The 24,222-nt window shown below is 35.0% G+C and overlaps 1 protein-coding gene across 2 annotated transcripts in view; it reads right to left on the minus strand.

Annotated features, from left to right (window-relative positions):
• Positions 1-289: 289 nt before the first annotated feature.
• Positions 290-24,222, minus strand: part of DSC1 (desmocollin 1) — a 33,476-nt gene continuing 9,543 nt past the window's right edge. Inside the window, exons 6-16 of one of the 2 annotated variants that reach the window (XM_049900709.1) lie at positions 18,239-18,383; positions 16,609-16,775; positions 16,016-16,150; positions 15,016-15,201; positions 12,744-13,003; positions 12,444-12,586; positions 4,243-4,455; positions 3,551-3,793; positions 2,096-2,217; positions 1,334-1,606; positions 290-487 (exon numbers count right to left, since the gene is read on the minus strand). In XM_049900709.1, the coding sequence (XP_049756666.1) occupies positions 290-487; positions 1,334-1,606; positions 2,096-2,217; positions 3,551-3,793; positions 4,243-4,455; positions 12,444-12,586; positions 12,744-13,003; positions 15,016-15,201; positions 16,016-16,150; positions 16,609-16,775; positions 18,239-18,383 (2,085 nt within the window). Of the gene's footprint in view, positions 488-584; positions 621-1,333; positions 1,607-2,095; positions 2,218-3,550; positions 3,794-4,242; positions 4,456-12,443; positions 12,587-12,743; positions 13,004-15,015; positions 15,202-16,015; positions 16,151-16,608; positions 16,776-18,238; positions 18,384-24,222 lie in introns of those variants that run through there. The other variant, XM_049900710.1, reaches the window with a different exon arrangement.

Consider the following 24,222-nt stretch of genomic DNA (forward strand, 5'->3'; position numbering starts at 1 on the left):
TGAAATAGCTCTGGAAGCCCAAGTCTTCAAAGAGAAGGTACAAGAAAGCAGAGTAAGTCCTGAAAATATATACATATATATAAAAGAAAATTAACAAATGAAAGCTTTATTTCTAGAAAGCATTGAAGTTATCTGAGAACCAGGAAAATCTAGGGGCGCCTCCTATTTATAATAGCTTTGTCTCGAAGTCTGCCTCCAATAAACAAAAACGTTAGCAGATGCTGCTATCATTTTACATTCAATAAACTCCTAATATCCGTTGACAGATGTTACTCTAATAAGGACAGGTTTACTGCTTTACGCATGTCTTTGCTAATGTCCTAAATTTGGGTTCCAGATGATCTAGAAACTCAAGCCCCTCTTCTTCCTGCCTGTCACTGCAGCAGCCAACCGAACCAGCCACGGACCCTTTTCCTTCATAGTTATATGAATGAACGTAGTCTTCAGAATGTTTCTGCTCCTCAGCTTGTCCACACAGATACACCTTCTGCATCAAAAAAAGAGCACATTTTATTATTATTATTTTTTAAAAACACCTAAACATATTAGCATAAAAATAATGTCTTTGATTTACCTTTTACTGTTTAATTTTTAACCAGAGTGTGTCCTCTAATGGATTCCTACATATAAAAAACGCACATGATTGGTCTGTATTATAGTCATTCTTAAAATATAGCAAATAAATATATGCTCCTAGTGAACATATTTATGAAAATCCACATACATCAGGCAACTACCTTTGAATTTCCCATTTGAACATAAGACTTGCATAGGTGAAGTTTACCTCTGAAATAGCTTCACGTATTTGGGGAAGCAATATAACCTATGATTCTTATGTTTTTACACCACTATATACCTGGCTTATGTTAACCTATATTGATTAATGTGAACATAAAAGAAAACTAAGAGCTAAACCCCCCCGAATCATTTTAACAGCCTATCTGGCGATTTTGATAGTCAAAACTTTGTGACCACATAGAGGACGCGAAAGCACTACAAAAATGCTTCTGATTTATGATCTGCTTATTACCCTGTAACAAGTACATTACTCCAGATGGTTTTCCTGATAATTTGGGGAGAAAAAAACTATCCTCCCTAAGCACATCTACATATGCTACTCCTCAGTGATGGTTTATAAAACTGATTTTTAAAATTGAAATATACAAGATCGTTTTTCTATTTGAGTTTGGACCTGACATCCACATCTGTAAGAATTTGACATGAAGAAGGTGATGAGCTCCAGGTGTATGAACTGTGGAACTTTTGGGAAACCCTGATTTATAAATAGTGTTTAACTTTCATATACTGTGAACTTGAAGAAATTGGAGCTTACTTCACCGAGACGAGGTTGGGTGAAACTATTCCAGTCCGTGTATATGTATCTGCCAGTGTCTGTTACGCCCTGACCTACTCCCTTGCTGGATTCCAAGGTTTGGTGTTCACCTCCTTTGTTGGACTCCAAAGTGTAGCCTCCTTTAACCATCTCAAAACTCTGCTGGGTTTTGATTCCCTGGCCACCAAGGGTGCCCCCCTGGCCACCAAGGGTGCCCAACAAGCTTGTGTCACAAACGTAGGACGTCTGTGTGGGAAGTCGAATATTTGCCTCCTGAAAAATAAAGTTAGGGTTATAAAAAGAATGAATCAAATTGAAACTAACCATATGCTTTCATTTTTTTTTTCCCCACCATGTGCGAATCATTTAACAGGGATGCCTCTTAGTTACCCATAAAATGTGGATAACAGTCCCCCATCACAGGATAGTGAAGTTTAAATGAATTAGCATATGCAAGGCACTGAGCACTCTGCTTGGCAGAGTTGGTGCTCAATGAACATCAGTCATTATTCTTATTGTTACTATTATGATGCTGGAGCCCTGGTGGTGCAGTGGCTAAGCATTCGGCTGCTAACCAAAAGGTTGGCAGTTTGAATCCACCAGCCACTCCTTGGAAACCCTATGGGGCAGTTCTACTCTGTCCTATAGGGTCACTATAAGTCAGAATTGGCTCGATGGCAATGGGTTTGGTTTTTGGCTTTATAATCAAACTATCATCATTGGATCACCACACAATTCAAATAAAGGTGAAATTCAGTTTACCATCACTTCTTCTCCAGGACCCTCAGTATTGGATACAATTAAATTTTGCTGGGCCCTATCTTCGGGAAAACATTTTTTTACTGTCTTCTTAGCAGTAACACAGAAACATGTAAACAGGATACCTAAAATATAAAAAGATTGAAGTAATATAGTATTTATTTTCTGGCTGGTATGTATTAAGTCATTTGAATTATATGATTTTCTAAAGTTTCTTCATTGAACTTTTAAAAATTCTTTTAATAAATTAAGATCACTTGGGTCGTAGAGTTTAAAACAGAATATTAGCAAATGTATTAATACATAGATGATCTCTGTCTCGGATATTATGACATTAGGTTACATAAGATACAAATCAATTTAAAGTAAGAAGGATGAAGTGAACATGGCTTATTAATAGTTTACCTCCCCAGGTCCAGAATTAATTTGTATGTTTTTCTTATTTCCTCCACATTGAAATAGTAACTTTATTTGTCAGAAGTCTGAGCTCTCAGGCAGTCCTGTTCATCCTGTTTCCTATCCTATGCCCTAATTCTCTCCTCCTCAATAAGACACGCCACAAGTTGGTATTATTGGTACTTAAAATTATGAAGAGCACACACCAACAGCTTTAGAACCACAAAATAAAGAACATCAGGCATAAACGCAAACAAGAAAAGCAACTATGTAAACCAGTGTCCGGTTTTGAAAGTGTGCATCAACTAATAGAGCACTAAGAGGAGCATCCAGTTTATGCCTGGGACTCAAATCAGTGAATTAGGACACAGTAAAGACTTTTTTTTTTTTTTTTAAAGACTATGAAAAAAGTTCATAAATACAAATGGGCTCTGTGTAATCAAACAGATTATTAAAACATCTACGGTCATACTTTTCATTACTTTTGTATCTCCAAATAACAGGCTGCAGGATGCAAAATCTTGGTGACCTTTGCGGCGTTATTTTTTCTTTCGTGGCTTACCATATAACCATTTTCCACTCACTGGAGTCTTCTTCAGATGTATGCGAAATCACTTTTTCGTACTCATTAATGACATCGAACATCTAAGCAAATTTTGGAGTTCCTTAGTTTTTACTAATTCTTTTTCTGAATTCCCTGCATAAATATGGCTAGTTGGAAGACTGTAATGTTTTATATATAATCTTAACAATCTTGTCCAATCTCTTCATTTTGCATATGGAAAAATGAACTCAAAGAATAGGAAATGATTTACCAACATCTCACAGCTAATTATTTTAAGAACTGAGGCTAAAACTTCTGCAAACTTTAAGTTTAATCTACTTTTACTGCTATTTTTCTTCTTCTGTGACTCAGAACTCCAGGTCACATACTAGGCACATAAAGGCATATATTTACCAAAAGCTGTAAATGTCATTGATATAAAGAACTACCATATAATATTGAAAAAAAAAAGAGAGAGAGAGAACTTCAGTTAACACATTACATATAATTATACTTACATAACAACAATGCAGAGCCCAACACCATGGCAAGAATAGCCCATTTTCCAAGTATGACATTTGATATCTCAGCATCTCTCACACCTACAGCATTATTTCTACAGTCAGATGGAGCTATACACTCACATACTGTCACCGATAACACATGCTTTGCAGACAAACCATGTCTATCTTTTATTATGATAGGCACAGAATAATCTTTATAATCAAGAGGCTTCTGTTCACGAAGAATGGCAGTTTTACCTGGGAAGATAAAAGACAGAATATATATTGATATGACCTTTCAATAGCAATATTATTCCTACTTCATGTTCTTGGGGGCGGGGGAAACACTTAGCTTAGAAGAAAAACTCTAGTGGTTCATTTTCATGCCTTAGGAATGATATTGATTTTTTGGAAAAACAGGAAAAAAGTTGACATTGCATTACATTCTGTGTTAGTCTATCTCAACATAGATTCATATGTCTTCTTAAAAGATACTTGGAACACGGGTCTCAGCTTAAGAGAAATATAATTATTACTATAAAAAAGCAAGATATTATCTTTTGTTTCTTTTAGGATTATTGAAATAATTTCCTAAAATAAATATTTATTTATTTTGATGAACTAAGGTGAAAGTCATCATAATAAATAAAAAGACTATCAGTCCTCTTGCATTTCTATTGACTACAAAATTTAGCATAATTACGTACCATCCTTTGATTCTAAAGTCCATAATTTGCTGGCAGACTTATCCAAAAAGAATTGAAATGGTGGACCATTATTAGGCCCATCTAGATCTACAGGTTCCAAAACAGCAAAATCTTTATCATTGTGACAAATTGTCAATTTTTTATCAATTTTTGGTGGGTGATCATTATGATCTTCCAAACGAACTACCAATGTTCCAGTGCAAGATCTGCCATCTAAGGAAAATAACAAATAGGGTATTAATTGGCTTCAAATTGTATCTGTTTTCTACAATTCTAAAATGCATAATTGATATCTGCTTTCTACTAAATTCCTGAAATTAGATTAGCACACACATTTCCCCCATCTCAGACACGATTGCTACCAGAACACAATAATGACTTCTCTTCCTTGAAGACCTGGGCGCTGGATCACATGATCTCTTGGGTTTTGTGTTTTTTTTCCCCCCCCCCACAACTAAAAAATATGAGATTATGAGTAATGTCACTATAGAATAATCAGGAATAAGTCAATCACAAAAGGACGAGTACTGCATGATCTCACTAACATAAAACCCTTAGAACAGGCAAATGTACAGAGATAAGAGTTTACCAGTGGTTAACAGGGGCAGGAGGGAAGGGAAAAGGGGAATCTTTGCTGAGCTAGCACTGAGTTGCCATTTATGGGTATAGAAAATATGACAATGAATGTTGCTGATGGTTTCATAGCATGATTGATATAATTACTTTCATTGAATTGTACAGATAAAAAATGTTGAATTGGCAAATATTGTGTTACCTATATTTTTGCAATAATAAAAAAAAGAAAATGGATTTCTTATATCTTCTTTCTGTATGAAGAGCATATACTTATCCTTGGAATACAAAGACTTTACAACCCTCTACATTGTTTCTTGATTTCTTCCCCTGACTTTTTTCTTGATGAATCCTCAAAACTATTGCCCTGAGATAATCTTTAAACCTTAAACTAAAAGTATCCCTTGAAATCTTAAAACCAAACAACATTTAGCTTAACTAGTGAAGACTTTTTTTTTTTTTTTTTTTGATGAAGACTGTCTGCCTTGAACACTGTGCTCTTTTAAGAACTATCCGTGTGGAATCAATTTGACAACAGCAACTTGAAAGATTACACGGGAACCTTAGGGAACAATGAGTTTACGTTAATGAAGGACGAACAATTCGGAAAAAGAGGGTGAGAATAATTGCACAACTAGAAGAATGTAATCAATGTCACTGAATTGTACATGTAAAAAAAGAGCTTGTTAAATTGGTGTATGTTCTGCTGTGTATGTTCTCAACAGTAACAACAAAAAATAAAATGAATTCAATTTTTAAAAAAGGCATTTCAGAAAAAGCAAGAGGAAAAACTGAAAAAAAAAAAAAAAGAATCTCATAAAACCATTAAATGTTCTCCTTCCGATAGGGTTGCCATGGCCAGGAATACTTTCTCCTCCCCTGGCAAAACCTTCCAGAATCTGTTCAAATGTCGCCACCTCAGAAAATTTGATGTGACATTTACAGACAATGATAGCCATTTTTCTCCCTTGACTTCTCAAAATACTGCTCATACTTGGCTCTCAGTCCACTGGGCACAGTTCAATAGCAAGATCTGAGTCTTATCATCTGGAAAGCCCAGTGGTCTGACTCATATTTCTTGCCTAATTTATAGCTTCATGTTAACACATTGAACATAATACAGTTATTATATTTACACTTTGCAAAAATTTAATTGAGTAAACCAGGAAATTATTTTGCACCTCTGCCCTATCTTAGTTAATATGTTCTCAAGAATACAGTGTGACTATTACTGGCCTAACCCTTCACACTTAAGTCTCAAATATTTCTAGTTAAAATAGTGCCCATTATTTGTACTTCAGAGAGAATGAAGTTCATAAAGTATGTTTAAATTCTACAGTTTGTGATAGGATAATAAACTACAAGAAGTGATGAGACTTGAAAACCAAAATAAACAGATTATTTAATTATTTAATTGATAAAATTTCTCTCTCTTTTTTTTTTGCTTTGAACATTAGTCCTAAATTTTGAAATAGTCTATATATGTTGAATTTATCATAAAGACTACTAATAAATTATATGTAAATATAATCCATATTTTCTTTTTAGCTCAAAATAGCACAAGCCATAACATGTAGTAAATTGCAGGGGAATTTTTTTTTTCTGTTGAATAAGCAAAAAAAGAATTTATTCAAAGTGACTTTTAAATCAATTATATGTGGTAACTACTGTATAAGCTACTTAAAAACTATTCTAGCTGAACAAGTTTTAAAATAGCTAGAAAGAAAAGAGAGCTATAGGTCTTATAGGGAGAAATACATGATAGAATATAAGCATTTTGAGTCTTCCAGAAACATAAATAACTCCGAACACTAGTAACAACTTCAAAGTTAGCAAACTAACAAAGAAGTGAGTAATGTGAAAAGAAAGTTTTTTTTTTTTTATTGAAAAATGTAGTTACAGTCTCTACATATGAGTCAACATGTATGCGCTGATTTTACTTTTTAAAATTTAAGCAGAAAGCAGTTTCTCTGTATGGAAAAATTGAGAGAAATCACGCTTTAAAAAGCTGATAAAGAAATATGACAGACACTCTGGAATACCCTTTAAACTTGGAACTCAAACCACCCCTGGAGGACACATTTCAGCCAAAGTACTACTTGGCTCATAAAATAAATAACGCCCATGAGTACTGTGCTCCTTTAAATAATCATCTAAAAGAAACCAGAGGGTGAAAATTTACCCTAGACCAAAGATGAAAAGGTAAGGGGGCACAGGGAAGCTAGATTAATGGAAACAGAGTAACCAGAATGGAAATAATGAGAATGCTGGCACATTGTGAAAAATGTAACCCATGTCACTGAGCTACATTTATAGAAAAACCCTTTGTGGTAGAGTTGATTCTGGCTCATAGTGACCCTAGTTGGAATCAACTCCATGGCAGTAGGAAAAATACATACAGAAATTATTAAATGAGAACCTAATTTGATGTGTAACTTCCACTAAAAATACAATAAAATATTTTTTAAAAAAGAAATATGTCATCCATCAGAAAGCATATCATCACTTATTAACCCTATATTCGACTAAAATTTATCACATAACATTATTTTCCATCACAGTGTCTGTTTTAAGGATGTTGTTAAAAACAGAATGACGGATGCTTGAAATTGTTAAACTGAATGATATTTGAGACCAGAGCTGAAAATAAAATTGTAAAAGGCTTCTAAGCTACGAAAGTTAAGTTTCCACCTTACCTCTGGAAAATGGAACCAAAAATAAATAATTACTGGTAACAGTTGAAGATGAAATGGTAACTAATGGCATGTTTGTTTTCCTCTAAACCTTACTTTAACTCATAACAAATGTCAAGTATCAGCACGTAAGGAATACCACACACTCAGAGATGGAAAGTGTATCTCAGACATTAACTAAAGTCTAAACTCACAACATGTCCACAATGAGGATTCTGAAAATAATAGTTTCCTATTGCCACTTAGATGTTGTCAGTAGCCACAACTAACTGCTTTATGAATCAGCCAATTCCATGTGCCAACTAGGAACTAGGTGCCATTGAGTTGATTCCAACTCATGGCGACCCCAAGTGTGTCAAAATAGAACCGTGCTCCATAGGGTTTTCAACAGCTGATTTTTTAGAAGTAGACTGCCAGACCTTTCTTCCAAGGCACTGATGGGTGAGCTTGAACCTCCAGTCTTTGGGTTAACAGCTGAGTGCAACTGTTTGTGCCACCCAGGAACTCCAACTCCATGTACCAAAACCAAAAAAAAAAAAAAGCAAACCTGTTGTTATCCAGTTGATCCCTATGCATAGTGAGCCCACAGGGAGCAACGTGTGGATTCCAACTGCCCACCTTTTGGTTAGCAGCCAAACGCTTAACCGTTTGTACCACCACGGCTCCCTCCATGTACCAAATCTGTTAAAAAAAAACCATTGCTGTCAAGTCGATTCCGACTCATAGTGACCCTATAGAGCCCTGGTGGTGCAGTAGTTAAGAGCTCAGCTGCTAACCAAAAGGTGGGCAGTTTGAATCCACCAGCTGCTCCTTGAGAACCATATGGAGCAGTTCAACTCTGTCCTATAAGGTTACTATGAGTCAGAACTCCATGTACACAGTTCAATTGTTAGAAAATTCTTAGGTTCTTTCTTAAGTCTCAATAAGTCTCTTAATAATCTCCAATAATTTTTTCATGGTTTATTTTTATTTTTTGGACTATGCCTTCTAAATGTTTACCTCTCCCACATGACAATCCTTAAATATTTAAAGAAAATTACTTTTACACAAAGTCAAATATAACAAAACATTTTCTAAGCTTTTAAAGTCAATTTTCTATATTAAAACTAATTGTTCAAGAGGCAATTACACCTTTGGAACTGCAAAGCTCTTAGCAGTGAAAGTCACAACATAGACCTGGAGATTTTTGGGACTCTCAAATAAAGGAATGACAAATACCTGCTTTAAGCAAATGTATACCAAATTCTATACCTGATAAAGGGTTGGTTTATCAAAAGAAAAAAAAAAAAAAGCATCTAGTTAGGGTAACAGAAAGTACATTAGAAAAAATGAAAGTACCCTTTTTTATATAGAAGACACATAAATGCGAGAATTAACACATTATAACCAGTGCAGGCATGCTTACAAGAATTAAGAGAAGTGAAGACTAGTGGGAACAATCACAGAAACTCTGATTGTCATTAATTTGAAGAAGCTGAGGGACCTGAATTTCAAACATGAGGGGCAACACTTTTCTAGTTAAAAAAAAAAACAAACCCAGTGCCGTCGAGCCGATTCCAACTCATAGGAACCCTATAGACAGAGTAGAACTGCCCCCATAGAGCTTCCAAGGAGCGCCTGGCGGATTCAAACTGCTGACCCTTTGGTTAGCAGCCATAGCACTTAACCACTATGCCACCAGGGTTTGCAGTGTATGAAACAGTGCTTCCTAAAGTGACAGTGAGGAAGCCAGCCTGACCGAAAAAGAGGATCAACACAAGAAACGTGATGAAATAAATGAGACCCTAAGAAAGCTAGAATACCTAGACCATTATACAGAATATTGATGACTATTAAAACTAAATGTTCACACGCAAATATAAGTAATTATTTATTTGGCTGTTGGAAGTATATATTAATGGATTAAAATTCATGGAAGCAAAATCTTCATGTCATCATACGGTCTTTCATTAAAAATTTCTGACATCCTTATCTTTCTTTCTTCTTGAGCACACCAGCTACCCATGACCTTGGGACATATAGAATTCAGACTTCTGCTTTTATTTCCTTGTACTATGATCACTGTGCTTATGTTCTTTTAGCACCAAAAGACAAAGTTAATTTCTTATATTTTTTTCTATATTTTCCTTCTCTCCAAATAATATTTTGTTTTCCTTTCATGAAGCCTCTACATTTCTGTGAAATTTTCTCCATTTATGTTTTAATCTGGGCAGCAATTAACTTCTGATGATTTCCATACCTTATTTTATGGAGTAAGAAAGTTTTCATACTATTAGAATCTCTTATGAGAATATAAAATCCTTTACTACAATAATTTCAGTACCTAACCTAAATATGGTAATCATTTAATTGACAGCATGAGAGGATTTTGCCTTGTCTTATGAATTCTAATTTCCACAGCAATTTGCCTAGAATTTGGAATTTGATAGACAATCAATATTTGTGGAATAAATGTAAATCCTTGTCTGACAATGTAACAGTGTTCTTAAACCCATTCAAATTCACTTAAACTTGTAAAAGAACAGCAAATCACCCAGGATTATACTAATGTCTTCCCCATTCTTTAGCAGATTTTTTTTCCTCCTACTTTTACTGAAAGAACTATATTAAAAGTGTACTGTTACAGGTTGAACTGTATTCCTAAAAAATGTGTGTCAACTTGATTAGGCCATGATTTCCAGTATTGTGTAATTGTCCACCATTTTGTCATCTGATGTGATTTTCTTATGTGTTGTAAATCCTACCTCTATGATGTTAATGAGGCAGGATTAGAGGCAGTTATGTTAATGAGGCAGGACTCATTCTACAAGATTATGTTGTATCTTGAGTCAACCTCTTTTGGGATATAAAAGAATGCAGCAAGCAGAGAGACAGGGGACCCCAATACCACCAAGCAAGAAGAGCCAGGAGCACACATCCTTTGGACTGGGGGTCCCTGTGCTGAGAAGCTCCTAGTCCAGAGGAAGATTGATGACAAGGACCTTCCTCCAGAGCTGATAGAGAGAGAAAACCTTCCCCTGAAGCTGGCACCCTGAATTCAGATTTACAGCCTGCTAGACTGTGAGAGAATAAATTTCTGTTTGGTAAAGCCATCCACTTGCGGTATTTCTGCTATAACGGCACGAGATAACTAAGACGCATGTGCAAAGTATCAAGAGGAAAGGAAGATCATACATGTGATTAAGTAATGATATTCACTCCCAGGTTTTCTTTCAGAGGAAATTTTATATTTTGAAACCAAAATGGGAATATTTATTTAAAACTGATTGATTGTCTCACTGATTAAGACTTAAGACACAGTATTTCCATCCCAAAGGCAACAGAAACAAACCAAAGCTGAGCAAGGAAGAAAAAACCTGAAAGGAATAGATGTGTTAGATGAATTAGCTTGCCCTTCCCGTATAAATTGTAAGCAGCTAGCATCTTCATTAATTTTACCTTTTGTCTCTCTTGTTAGAGAATCATCTTTAGGTAGATGTGGCTTTTATTTTAAAACTATAGAAAAACAATTAGGGTGGAATATATGAGAAAACACTTTGCATTTATCTTATTATCAAAATATCAAGGTGGGCAATGAATAAACAGGAAGCTTTTCAGTATTTACTTTCAATTTTTGTTAATTTTTCATGAGATTTGATATGTATTTATTCATACACTCACCCATTCCTTCTAAAGAAATTCAAAGATTCTATAGAAAAAGACTACAGCATTGGTATATCAGCTAGTTTGTTTTGAACAGCCAGCATATGTAGACAAAAAAAGCGGAAACTCCTTGGGTTCTGCAGATAGTCAAAAGAACAGACTGTCATAAAAGTCTATCTAAGTTAATTCATCTTTATCATTTATGGCAATTTTCCCCAAATGAGTGAGAATGTAATTAATTTATGTGATATAGAATGAAATATTATAACTTCTATTTATACTTTTGATCTTCTTTTAATATCTATTTTGTGTAATTTTATGATGTATATAACACACTAGCCCACGCCCATTGCCATCGAGTTGATTCTGACTCAGAGTGACCCTATAGGACAGAGAAGAACTACCCCATAGGGTTTCCAAGGAGCAACTAGTGGGTTTGAACCGCTGACCTTTAGGTTAGCAACCAAGCTCTTAACCACTGCGTCACCAGGGCTCCAATATAATAGTACATGTATATAAATAAACATACTATCAAAAACATGGAGGTACATATTTAAATATGATTTACTGATAAGGAAAACCTTTTGAACAAACAGTCTTATTAGTAAATCATATTTAAAAATGATCATTACTTTATGACACTTGAAGGGCATTTCTTACAACACAGGTCCTAGAGCTAACTTGCACAGGAATTGCAAACCATAGCAAAAGACTTAAGCCATAGTTTGATCATTTCTTTAGGAACTAGGATAAATGTTTTTTTCCCCTTTAAGAAAGGCTCAGGAAAAACCTACCTTGAACTCATCTGTTTTAGGTGGATTGACCCCTTTCAGCAAATTCATATCATAATAATCTAAACCCAAAGTCCTGGAAAAAGTGGAGATCCTCAAGTATGTCACCATGTTCCCAGGGGAGCTCAACTAACATGGTTTTTGAAACTTAGATTTTGGCTCTCACAGCCTAACCTTTTATTTACTGATGCACCAGAGCCTAAATTGAGTGGTCTTCAAAAATTGGGCAATCATACTTCAAACATTGTTTACATTAAATTGTGATCTGGAAATAAGCAGATTTCCTTAAAAAACATGTTATGTAGAAAGTGGGAGAAAAGACACTCCTTCAGATACCTTGGAGGGAGGAGGGATTGTGGTGGGCACAGAGGAAAGGATGTGAACTGAATGGAGAAACCTAGACACAATCCAGTTCTATCTAATCCTAATATTTCATAATAACTTGCTGTCAACATGAAAATAATGCTACGTTTATATTTTATTTCTAGAAAATGACACTCACCTGCATCCCTTGCAATCACTGAAATATTATATTGGTCATTTTTGACAAATTTTGATTCTCTATCCAGTGTTTTTATAGTTTTCAAGTTGCCAGTTAGTTCATTAACTTCAAACCAGTTATCTTCATCTCTTATCTTCGTATATCTAGTTTTGAGAAATCAAATGTCAATGGTCAAGCCAAGGACAAGCCAAGGAACCTAGTCTTACAAATGTCATTTTGAAAAATACGTACAGTTTTCCTAAATTTGAAATCAGTTGACTTTACAATTAAAAATAAGGGGCTTTTTGAAAAGTTCATTACCTTAAGCCTTCACTACTGCCCCTTTCCGGATCCACCGCTTTGTATCCAGAGAGCTCTGTACCAACTTTAAGGCCATCTTTACTCTGAATAACTTTCATTGGTGGCTGGCATTCGGGGCCCTCATCAGCGTCTTTAACTTTAACAGTGACAGTTGCAGTGCACATAGTAGGAGTTTGTGAGTTTGCCGCTTTAGAGAACTGTGCTTCATTAAGTACACCGATTATCAGAATAATTTGGTGATGGGCTTCATAGTTCAATGGCTGTTCAATAAACATACTTTTATTAGTCAATCTATAATACTATATACAGAAGACTTATGATTATAATGGCAAGCTTTAGCCCAAAAGGGAAAATCATTTTTATGCATAAAATGTTACCAAAAGTTGGTGCTAATGTAGTTAAAGACGAGTAATTACGTTTCCATAATGACAAACACTATCAGAGGCAAAATTGTCAATTTTAAGATTCAATAAAATTTTCTTCTCACATTTATTTGAGAAGATTCTGCCTTTATTTTTTCATTACAAATTTTAAATATTAATAGAAATACCAAATAAGTGTTTGAAAAATTTGAATGGACTACTTTTCTTCATTATTTTATTATTTAACACATGGGCTAACAGCGATAATAACTACAACAGCAGAAGTCCCTCCAAGCTAAGTATATAAAATAATTAGATAGATCACTAGGACATGAGATCTGGTCATAACACAGAAGATATGCTAAGTATGTTGAGTCAACTGATATAACGACATCATTTAGCAGCACCTATGAAACTTTTCAAAACATGTTAGATTTGGCTCTGCTTAATTCCTAATGTGGAGCTTTGGTGGTGCAGTGGTTAAGAGCTCAGCTACTAACCAAAAGTTCTGCAGTTCGAATCCACCAGTCACTCCTTGGAAAACCCTATGGGGCAGCTCTACTCTGTCCTACAGGGTCGCTATGAGTTAGAATCAACTTGGCGGCAATGGGTTTGGTTTGGTTTTTAGTTCCTAGTGAAAACGCAACTGAATAATTAGAAAGAATCCTGAAACAACAGTTAAAATGATTAGAGTCCAAAATCTGTCATGATAACAAAAGAAGGAGAAGCAAGAGAAAGAAATCTAGGAGCTAAATAAATTTTAAAAAGTAGATAAATGACCGTATAGTAATTAAAGAACATCTTCTAAAAATCTTATCAGGAAAACACAATTTCTGCACAAAGCATCTAAGAAAATACATCGCCTCTAAGAAATTAATGAAGGAAGATATGTAAGAAGTTAGTGAGGGCATGGGTAAAAACACTCAAAAAGGAACCACGTGTTGTTGGTGTAATCATTCTAGGTGCCAGCAATTGCAATTAAGTTTTTAAAAACCCCAAAGCACTGGCTTCCTCAAACATAGGATGATTAATGCAAACTAAAAAACCCGAAAACCAAACCCATTGCTATTGAGTCAATTCTGACTCATAGTGACCCTATAGGAAGAGAAGAACTGCCCCAAAGAGTTTACAAGGAATGGCTGGTAGATTTGAACTGCCAACCGTTTGTTTAACAGCCAAGCTCTTAACCACTTCGCCACCAGGGCTCTGATTAATGGGAATAGCTGTTGAATGTTTAATACAGTGGTCTGTCTTATAAAGACATTATATCCATTGCCCTTGAGTTGATTTCAACTCATAACAACCCTATAGGACAGAGTAGAGCTGCCCCCATAGGGTTTCCAAGACAGTAAATCTTTACAAAAGCAGGCTGCCACATCTTTCTCCTGAGCCGAAAGCTGGTGGAGGGTTCCAACTGCTAACCTTTTGGTTAGCAGTTGAGCTCTTAACCACTGTGCTACCAAACCCACTGCAGTCTAATCAATTACGACTCATAGAGGCCCTAGACAGGGCTCCCTAAAAGACATTATGGAGAGGTAAAACATATAATGAAGGTGAAGGGAGTTGAAAAGCCAAGAGGTCTGATTTCAAATAGTGATTCCTCCAATGCTGCATATCGTGTGTTCAACACCTGTAAAATAAGGGATTTGGACAGGTGGGTGCCTAAGGCGAGTATTTGATTACTACTTCCATCTTTCTCTGCTTTGGATCTCCTCATATACAGAAGAGTGGGTTTTCTACCTGCCATGCCTTTCCCCTAAATGAGAGTAAAATAATAAAAAGAAAAAACTGTATGTAAATCATTTCAGCATTACATTGCATTGCAGTACTAAAGCCTTGTACGTGTATGTCAATGCCCAAACATAAGTTGACTTTTTTTAAAGCATCGCTTGATTATTTTATTTGTTTACCTCGATAACACATAAGACTCCTTCATTTGTATTTGGATCTGTGGAAATCTTGAAGTTTCCATTTTCGTTTCCCTGTAGGATCTTATACACAGCCTTTGAGTGAGGAGTGTTGGGCAAATCCTTGTCAAGCACCGCCATTCGTAAAATCTCAACGTCAATTCTGTTTTCTTCTACCTCTACGAAGTACTGAAACAATTGTCTCTTATTACTATAAATATATGGCTTTAACAATGTGATTTTCTGTTCAAAACTTCATGTTTAAAGAAAAGTGACGTGGCAGCGTACATACATCTTTTGGAAAAGAATTTACAAATTTAACGGTTAGCGTACTTCTTTTCACCACACACTGCTTTTTCAAATCTTACCCCATCCTCAAAGACTAACTCATGCCTCGATTCCTCAACTCCTCTAGGTCAATTTTCCTGATGCTCAGATTTGTCTCTTCTCTGAACCCCCATAATTTTTATGGTCTATCTCTCCCTTTTTAGACATACTAAAAAGACATAATAAGGACTTAATAAATGCTTTCTGTTAATATATCAAGCTCTCAACACTTGTAGATAATTATAACCTACATTGATTTCTTATAATTACTGGAAAACTTATCATACCAATCTTTTTAAATTTATTTGTGATTAACTAGCAATCGATGTAAGGAGAATGTTATGCCTTTGATAAATTAAATTATAGTTCTCCCCCAGAGAGGCAAAAAATATTAAAAGTCTAAAAAAAATGAGCAACTCGCACTCTGCTAGAGGAATAAGATCAATCTTTAGAAGAATGACAGCCACTGGAAAATAACAGATCTAGACTTTAATCCCAGGTTTTCCTTTCATGTCGTCAACTATTTCTACAGAAATCATTTTTTTCTCCCTATGTTATTTGTAAGTGGCAGATATTGAAGCCACAATTTATGCTCTCACAGAGCTACCAAATTCTAGATTAGATTTAAAAAAAAAAAAAAATGACTCTAAGTAAATGAATAGAGGTATCTACTCACAGAAGTTTCTGTGAACACTGGTGAATTGTCATTTTCATCCAAAAGTGAAATAGTAATTGTTCCCGTATTAAATAAACCAAAGGGTTGGCCTCCCATGTCTCGCACTTCCATTATTAACTCGTATGTTTCACAGGACTGAAAAAAAGGGAAAAGATACGTTGATGAATAGTCTTCTATTTCCCATAACTTGCAGTTATCATCACCATTATGTAGCCTCTGATTATTTGGTAAACTTTTAATTATTATTATTATTATATTTAAAACACACACACACTATAAATACAAATACAGAGCAAGAGGCTGGCCAATCAGTATAATGGAAAGTTGGTGTGTCTAATATAACATTTAAGATCTTAAAGCTATTTTAGCTTCAACAAATCAAATCTGGACCATGATCTCAAGTGAGACCTCATCTAACACCTTGTACCTTCCCAACGTGTCTGCAGGTACAAAGGAATTCTCTAGAGCAACCCTAACCAAAGCCATATAGAAACCTGCTGGAAGAGGAGGTCACAATGGCCATATTGTCACTTCCCTTGAGAGCTCGTTATTAGTTTAAATATAATTTAGTGCTTGGGAAATAAACTAATTACCTCTCTGTCCAGGAAAGATGAAACTGTTGTGATGACACCTGTATCTGGATGTACAGAGAAATGCTTTGGGTGACCTGGGGTTTGTCGTAAAATTTTATATCTCAGGCGAGTATGTAAGGTGTCAGGTTCATCATTGTCTATGGCAGTCACTCGCCCCACTGAAGTTCCTATTCAGATAAATCCAATATTGTAAAAAAAAAAAAAAAAAAAAGGAAATTAAAATAATGATATAACTGAATTACAAACAAAAATAAAATCAAGGCATTGTTGTAGAGAATTCTCTCAAAAAGCCACAAGTAGATTCGTTTTACAAATAAATTGAGGAATGGGTAAATGTTCTGTAAAACTTCTCTGAGCCCTTTCATCATTTCACTCCATGCCCTTAACTTGAAATTCAATTAAGTGACTACCTGATTTGTACCTTACATAAATGAAAAGCAGTTTTTGTTTTTTTTTTCTCCCTCCACCTTGGTTCCCAAATTCTTCTCCCTTACCTCCTGCCCCAGTTCATGGGCCATTTTTGGAAAGGTCCTTCTCTGTATATCGTCTCTTTTGTAGTCCAACTTGGTAGTGTTAATTAGAGCAATAGCACAGTATTTGCACATAGAGTTTCCCAGACCGTGACCTTTTGGAAGCATATTGCCAGATCTTACTTCCAAGGTGCCTCTGGGTGGATTTGAACCGTCAACTTTTCGGTTAGTAGTCCAGCATTTAACCATTTGCACTGCCCTGGGACTACTTAAAGTGTCCTATAGTATATCCTTAAAAGTCAAGCATTTAAAAATGTTCTAGGTAATTGTGTTAGAAAACATTAATGGGGAATTCAATTGAAACAAAAATCTAGTGTTTCCCTAAAGTTACTATCATATGATACACTTGTTACGAGTTTAGGCTAAAATGAAAGCTGCCATCCGTTAATTATAATAAAGGGAATTCACAAAAGCAATACTGATGTTATAAGACTTCACTAAGAAGTGGTACTATACCTATATCACTTAGGCAATCAATCCCTTTGAATTTCAAACGTGTATTAAACAAAAATATTGTACAGCACCATACAATAAACTTTTGTATATTTTTTTTCGTATCACTCTCCTTTGGAGTATTTTCGTGGTTTAGAAGGGCAAGTTTAATTTTTCCTAAGCTTTTCCCCTATCCTTACATAATGGCAATTTAAAAACGAAATGAAAAAAGACAAAAAGACCTCTCATTTCTCCGAAAGACAAAATGGTTCTTGGCCCATTCATATTGCCCCTTGACATGTCCTCTGTGAATTCCTAGCTAGCCTCTTTTAGACTAAACAACTGACTTCCACCACTGCACATGCAAACCAACCCCCCGCCAAGAATTGAGTCAAGCAAATATTGCTAGAATTATAAAGTCATCATATAAAAAGGAAAAAGATATGAAATTTTACCTTATTAATACGCCTTAGTTTAAGAAAATTTGCTAAGAGCAATTTAAGACCCTTAATAGTGATATCCTGTAACATCAATTTCTACAGGGGAAATGGGTTCTTAATCAGAAATACCAAAAAAAAAAAAAGACATGTAATCATAAAATTAACAACTTAAAAATCCTAACATTCAAGTATTAAATAATTTCATCATACTGTAAAATGTGAGCTCACCAGGTCTGCAATTTTCAAGCACAGTAAAGGCAGTCAACTTGTTTTCAAAATATGGGGCATTATCGTTATCATCTTCAACTCGGATTTCCATGGGGAGTGGATACTCGGGTGCATAACCATCTGCGGTTGTTGCATAGCCATATAGCTGAAAGGTAGAAATACCCCATGAACTTGTTGGTAAGGGAGAAATTACATACACATTTAAACCTAGCAATTGAGGGAAGATGCAACCTTATAAAAAGCATCTACCGAGGTACATGGAACTAAGAAATTTTGCAGCTGAAAGATAACACACTGGCACAGGTTATATGCACCATATGACTTCAATCTCCTTTTAGAGTGATTTCTCGTTATTCTCCCACCAAGTACCCCACACCGCTGCTGAATGAGGCTATTGTCTTCCCTGAATTAACCGCATGCTGCTCTATTTGTTAGAATGTATGCAGAATTCCCCCCAGTTATACTAAAAAAAAAAAATTTTTTATACTAGTAACAAGTATTTCTTTAAAGTGTATAAAAATGCTATTCTATTTATTTACAGATTTATACATATACATGTATATATACATGTAATGACTATGTCTGAGTGATTGAATTGTGGATTCTTTTCTCTACCTGAATTTTCTCATCTTTCTATTATAAACATTCATTTCTTATGAATAATAAAAGCATATACATATTCCTAATTCCATGTCAAATTCTTCCTCTTTCAAAATGATGTATCTTGGCTTCAAATACCAGGATTTAATGTCCTTTCCATTTAGAACACATCAAATCATTTTTGCATTCTGCTTACATGGTTTATGCATAGTAAGTGCTCACTAAATAGTTGTTGAATTAAATGATTTTCTTCACTGGCAGGACAAGCTGAACCTGCCAAAAGTGAACCCTGTAATAACTCAGTTCTTCATCACAACTATCTCTTTCTGATTATTTCCCTATTGTAACCATCCCATTACAAGAGAATGCTCTTTAGAAGCAAGGGTAGTGAGACTTTGGCTTGCTTACTCTGGACACACCATCAGAAGATACCAATTGCTGGAAAAGGACATCACACTTGGTAAGTAGAGGGTTAGCAAAAAGGAGGAAAACCCTCAATGAGATGGATTGACAAAATGCCATAACAATGGACTCAAACGTATCAAAAACTAGGAAGCTGGTATGGGATTGGGCAGCACTTTGTTCTGTTATACATAAGGTAGCCATGAATCAGAGGCAACTTGCCAGCAACTAACAATAACAACCATCATTCCGTAAAAAGTGAACCAAGCTCAAAATCTCTGGTATCTAACTATTCCCTTTCCCACATTACCTTTGTTGGTAGCCAGGTTCCAATGATCATGGCATTCTGTGTCTCTATCATCCACCTTCTCCTTTCTATTCCTACCACTATCCCAGTCATTAGACTCCAAGTATATCCTAAATGACGTCTTGTTGATCTTCCTGCCATTGTCATAACTGACGTTCCTTTCGCCAATCTACGTAACACTGAGGAATAGGATTCATTTTCATAAAGCACAACTTTAATCGTGATACTGTCTAATCAAAATCTTCAGTGATCAGTCATCATCTACCAAAGTAACCACAAAATCCTCACCATTGTGTTAGAAGGTGGCGTTGTGTCTTACTCTTGAGGCTAACTGGAGGTAAAGGTATTTCCACTCCCCTCTGCACTGGAATGTATCAAAATAACCATCCATGTTCTTTCTGTCCCTCACCAATTTTTTCTCAAACAACTACCCAGATGGGCTTTTTCAGCAATAAAACTTATATTTTTATTTGCTCCAGTTTTACTACTCTATCTTGTTTCCCAATATACTATGAACTCAGGAGCTGCATATGGGAGTGCATACCCCGCCATCATTGCCATCATCACCACTACCGCCATCATCGCCATCATCACATCTAGATGTCACTTACACCATTTAGCCTTCCTAACAGCCTCTTCTTTTGTCCCCCAGACAGATGGTACGAACTTTTCTTTCTTTAAACTGGTGTCATTTGGAGATTCTTGACTGGCAGAAAACTGTGAAAGTGCTCTCTGTGTTAGATTACAGTTGCCCTCAGGATCATTAGTGATACACCAGAAACAACACAGTGCCTTAAATTGAGTAAGTCTCTAATAAATAGTTTTTTGTTTTTTTTTAAATATCCAATTATATCTATCTTACTCTTTTAGAAACAAAACAAAAATTACTCTTAAGTTTTGTCTTCTGTAAAAATTGTCATAAAGATTCTGTTGAACTGGTAATGCATTCTTCTAACTCATCACGCTGGCATTAAAATGTCTCCCTATATAACCTTAGTCCATCTTGCTAAAATTTACACTAATTCTTGCTAGTTTGTTACTCCAATGGAAAAGAAGATCAGTTACTTCTCACCACATCGTCACGTGAGTTTGAGGTAATAGTACCTCCTTATATTTAACTGTAAGTAAATATTATTATTTCAAATTCTACTGTATGAAATTTGGTGATATTTTTTCTGAAACTATTCTGGTTTTGCTTTTTGTTAAAAATCAGTCAATTATCTCCAGAGTAAATAAAAATTGAAATCATTATTGTAAAGAGGATGATCTAAATAAGAATGTAGTTAGATTTTAAAGCATAGCATAGCTCACTAGGATAACCCACTTATATTCATATACTAGAGGAACCAAATATAAATATTTTCTTATTTACCTATTAAAGCACTACTTTTCAAATAACTCAATAAACATAATGGTCTTGCTGTCTTGTTTCAATTATTATATATCAAAGGCAATAATATTTTAGTGAGTTAGAATGTTGCTATTTAAATCGCATGTGAATGTTGTGATCTCAAGTTTCATTTTTGGGTTCTTCTATAGCTTGAAGAACCTCATTTTTTTTTTTTAGCTCTTTCTCAGTTTTACTGAAATTGTTTCTTTCACTGTCATTTTTGTCCAAAACTTTTTGAAAAATGACCTATACTCACTGCTTCCATCATCACTCAATTTGTTCTGCCTTCAGCCCAAGATCTGGTTTAATATTTTATTATTTTACTAAAAATACTCACAAAAAGAGTGCCAACACTGCACCAAAACCAGTACCCTTCTCTTTGTTCTCCTCGTATTCTAATTATAAGTCGCAGTAGGTATATAAGAAGTCTAACTCTCTATATTAATACTAGTAGCCACCCTTCTTGAAAATCTGTATCCCCTTGGTTCCCATAGCACTGCACTTTCTCATTCTCCTTCAGTTTCTCAGACTTGTCTTTCTTAGTATGGATCTTCTTCTTCCACTTACTACTTGACTATAAATATCTCCCTAAGATTCTATCTTGACTTTTTTCTTACTCTGTGAGTTCTTACAGAAAAGGCTCTTACTCTAATTTCTGTGTAAATAGCTCTCACATCTATGTACTCCTGACTTCTCTCACCCAACTCTTATTTCCTTGTCTGATTGACCTTTACAATTTAGACATTCCACATATGTTCCAGAGATAACATACCCAACATGAGGTAATCCCTGCCCTCAGATCCATTGCTCTTAATTTTTTATGTTCCATTCTTACTAAGAGTATCATCATTCTCCCAATTATTAAGATCAAATGTTCACAGTTATCTTCTACTCATTTATTTTTATGTTTTTAATTTCCTGCATTTTATCAGAAAACAAATCTTGCTGAGTCAAATGACTTCTGGTTCCCCTTTTCCCCACTGCTTCTTCCATCTTTTCACCAAAGCTGTTGAGATAGCCTACTGTCTTATTTCCTTACATTTAGGACTGATCCTTCTTCAATAACAAATATCACTTCCAGTTATCCCCCTAAGATGAACTCCTTATTATGTCACTCCCCCCTTAATAAAACCTTCAATGACAGATCTGATTTTTTTATGTGAATATACAGAAAATTTAATTCCTTTGTTCTAGTATTCATGTCTATAGCATGCCCCTCTACTTTCTCCAACTATGTTCTTCTCTGACCTCTGACACACATTATATTCAGCAGTCACATGAATGTAATGATTGTTTATAAATGGCATGTACTTCAAACACCAGTGTTTTTTTGTTTTGTTTTTTGTTTGTTTGTTTTTAGAGGTTATTCCTCCTACTTGGAATCCGTCCACCTCCCATGGATGCCTGTTAAAATCGTATTTGTTATTCAAGGTCTAGCTCCAATCCTAGCCCACCCATAAAGATTCACCTCACATGCGAGCAGCGCCTTCTTCTACTGTTATTCCATACCCCTTCATATGAAGACTGATACAGCTCTTAATAAAATTAACACCTCAAAAATTAACTTGTTCTACATTGTGATGATTTAAACATTTTGGTTGACCAACTAGCTGATGAGTTAATGGATAGGAGTAAAAGTGTCTCATTCATCTTTTAATACCGTACAGTGCCTCTCACAGAGTATTCATTTGTGTTTGTTTAATAAAACCTATAGCAATTATTAAATAAGGATAATGGTGACAACACTATGCTAGGCAATTTGGGAAGATGCAAACTCTTGCTGATACAGGTTAGAACTTGAGCTTGGTCTTATGTTGAGAAGTATATCTGGTGTAGACTAAACAAGAAGAAGGGGTGTAGCACTAGCACCAAAACTGAGCAGGTACAGAGTGTGAGTTCACAGAATGTCCAAAAAGACAATGGATAAAAACTTGTGTGTCAAGAAAAGGAAATACATGTTAAAAAAATAATAATAATAAGGATCTGGATGGATAGGTAAGAAAGAACCAGACTAAAATTTTTTTTGTCTCTAACAACTTTTAAAAGGTACGAATCCTCACTCAATATTCAGAAAGGGTGATTGAACTGCCCCCTTTCATAGAATAATTTGGAATTATAGGAAATTTATTATATAACTGTTTTTCAAAATACTAGAAAAAAGGGAGTTATGTAAATCCCTGAAAAATTAGATGAATTTAATAGTTTAAGGCAAACTCCCCAAAGTGTAATTATGGTGTGACTCACCCAGGAAAAGCTTCATTAGCCAAGACAATCCAACATGGAGCAAGAGATATGAGATGCACATAGAATATGCATTGAATTAGATTTATGGCTTTTATTCTTACTAATTTATGAAATGAAATTATGTCAAATGACAGTCTATTATTAAAAATTAACATTTATATATGCTAGATGCAAATAAAGAATTGGGAAACCCCAGCAAAATCCTGGTTTTCAGGACAAAATTCTGGAGTATGTGCACTGTTTGATCTACTATTGGAAATGTTTTATAAGGGTTTTACAGTATACACAGCAGTTTCACCAACATCATAGCATTCACAGATCACAACAGCCCTGGTAAGACAATTATTAAACTCGTTGCCGTTGAGTCGATTCTGACTCATAGCGACCCTGTAGGACAGAGTAGAACTGCCCCACAGAGTTTCCAAGGAGCACCTGGTGGATTCAAACTGCAGGCCTTTTGGTTAGCAGCTGTAGCACTTAACCACTATGCCACCAGGGTTTCCAAGACAGTTATTAGCAGCCTGTAAAACAGAGATGAAAAATTTTGATAGTTGTAACTTGCGTAAGGCTAAAAGAAAAAGTGGAAGAAACTAAAGATCTAATTTCCAGAGAAATGAGTTTTTTAGCAAAGAATGATAAATAAAATTTAATTTGATAGAAAAGCAAAGACATATTATTTTAATTTCAACCTATACGTCAACAAAGAAAGGTTCTTTTTCATACTCCTTTGAGTGATTTTATAACTTGCATGGTGTTTGAATCTGGTTGTTTTACTTTTCTTTATGAATTTTCCTAATTTGCAAATGGAGTTTCTTAATGCCAATTCAATCATAATTATGTTCATGGGAACTAGAGAAATATGGATAATTCTGAAGGACAAATGATTCAAAATCCTACCTTTGAACATAGAAATTTTAAAATTTACTCATTTATCCTTTAAAAGATGTGAAAAAAAAAAAAAACCAGAATAAGTTACCTCTAACTTTATTCTCTTCCCCTTTCCTCGAGCAACAATCATAATACGAAGCAAAGATGGCAGCA

This window comes from Elephas maximus, chromosome 11, assembly GCF_024166365.1.
Source record: "Elephas maximus indicus isolate mEleMax1 chromosome 11, mEleMax1 primary haplotype, whole genome shotgun sequence".
Lineage (NCBI taxonomy): Eukaryota > Metazoa > Chordata > Mammalia > Proboscidea > Elephantidae > Elephas > Elephas maximus.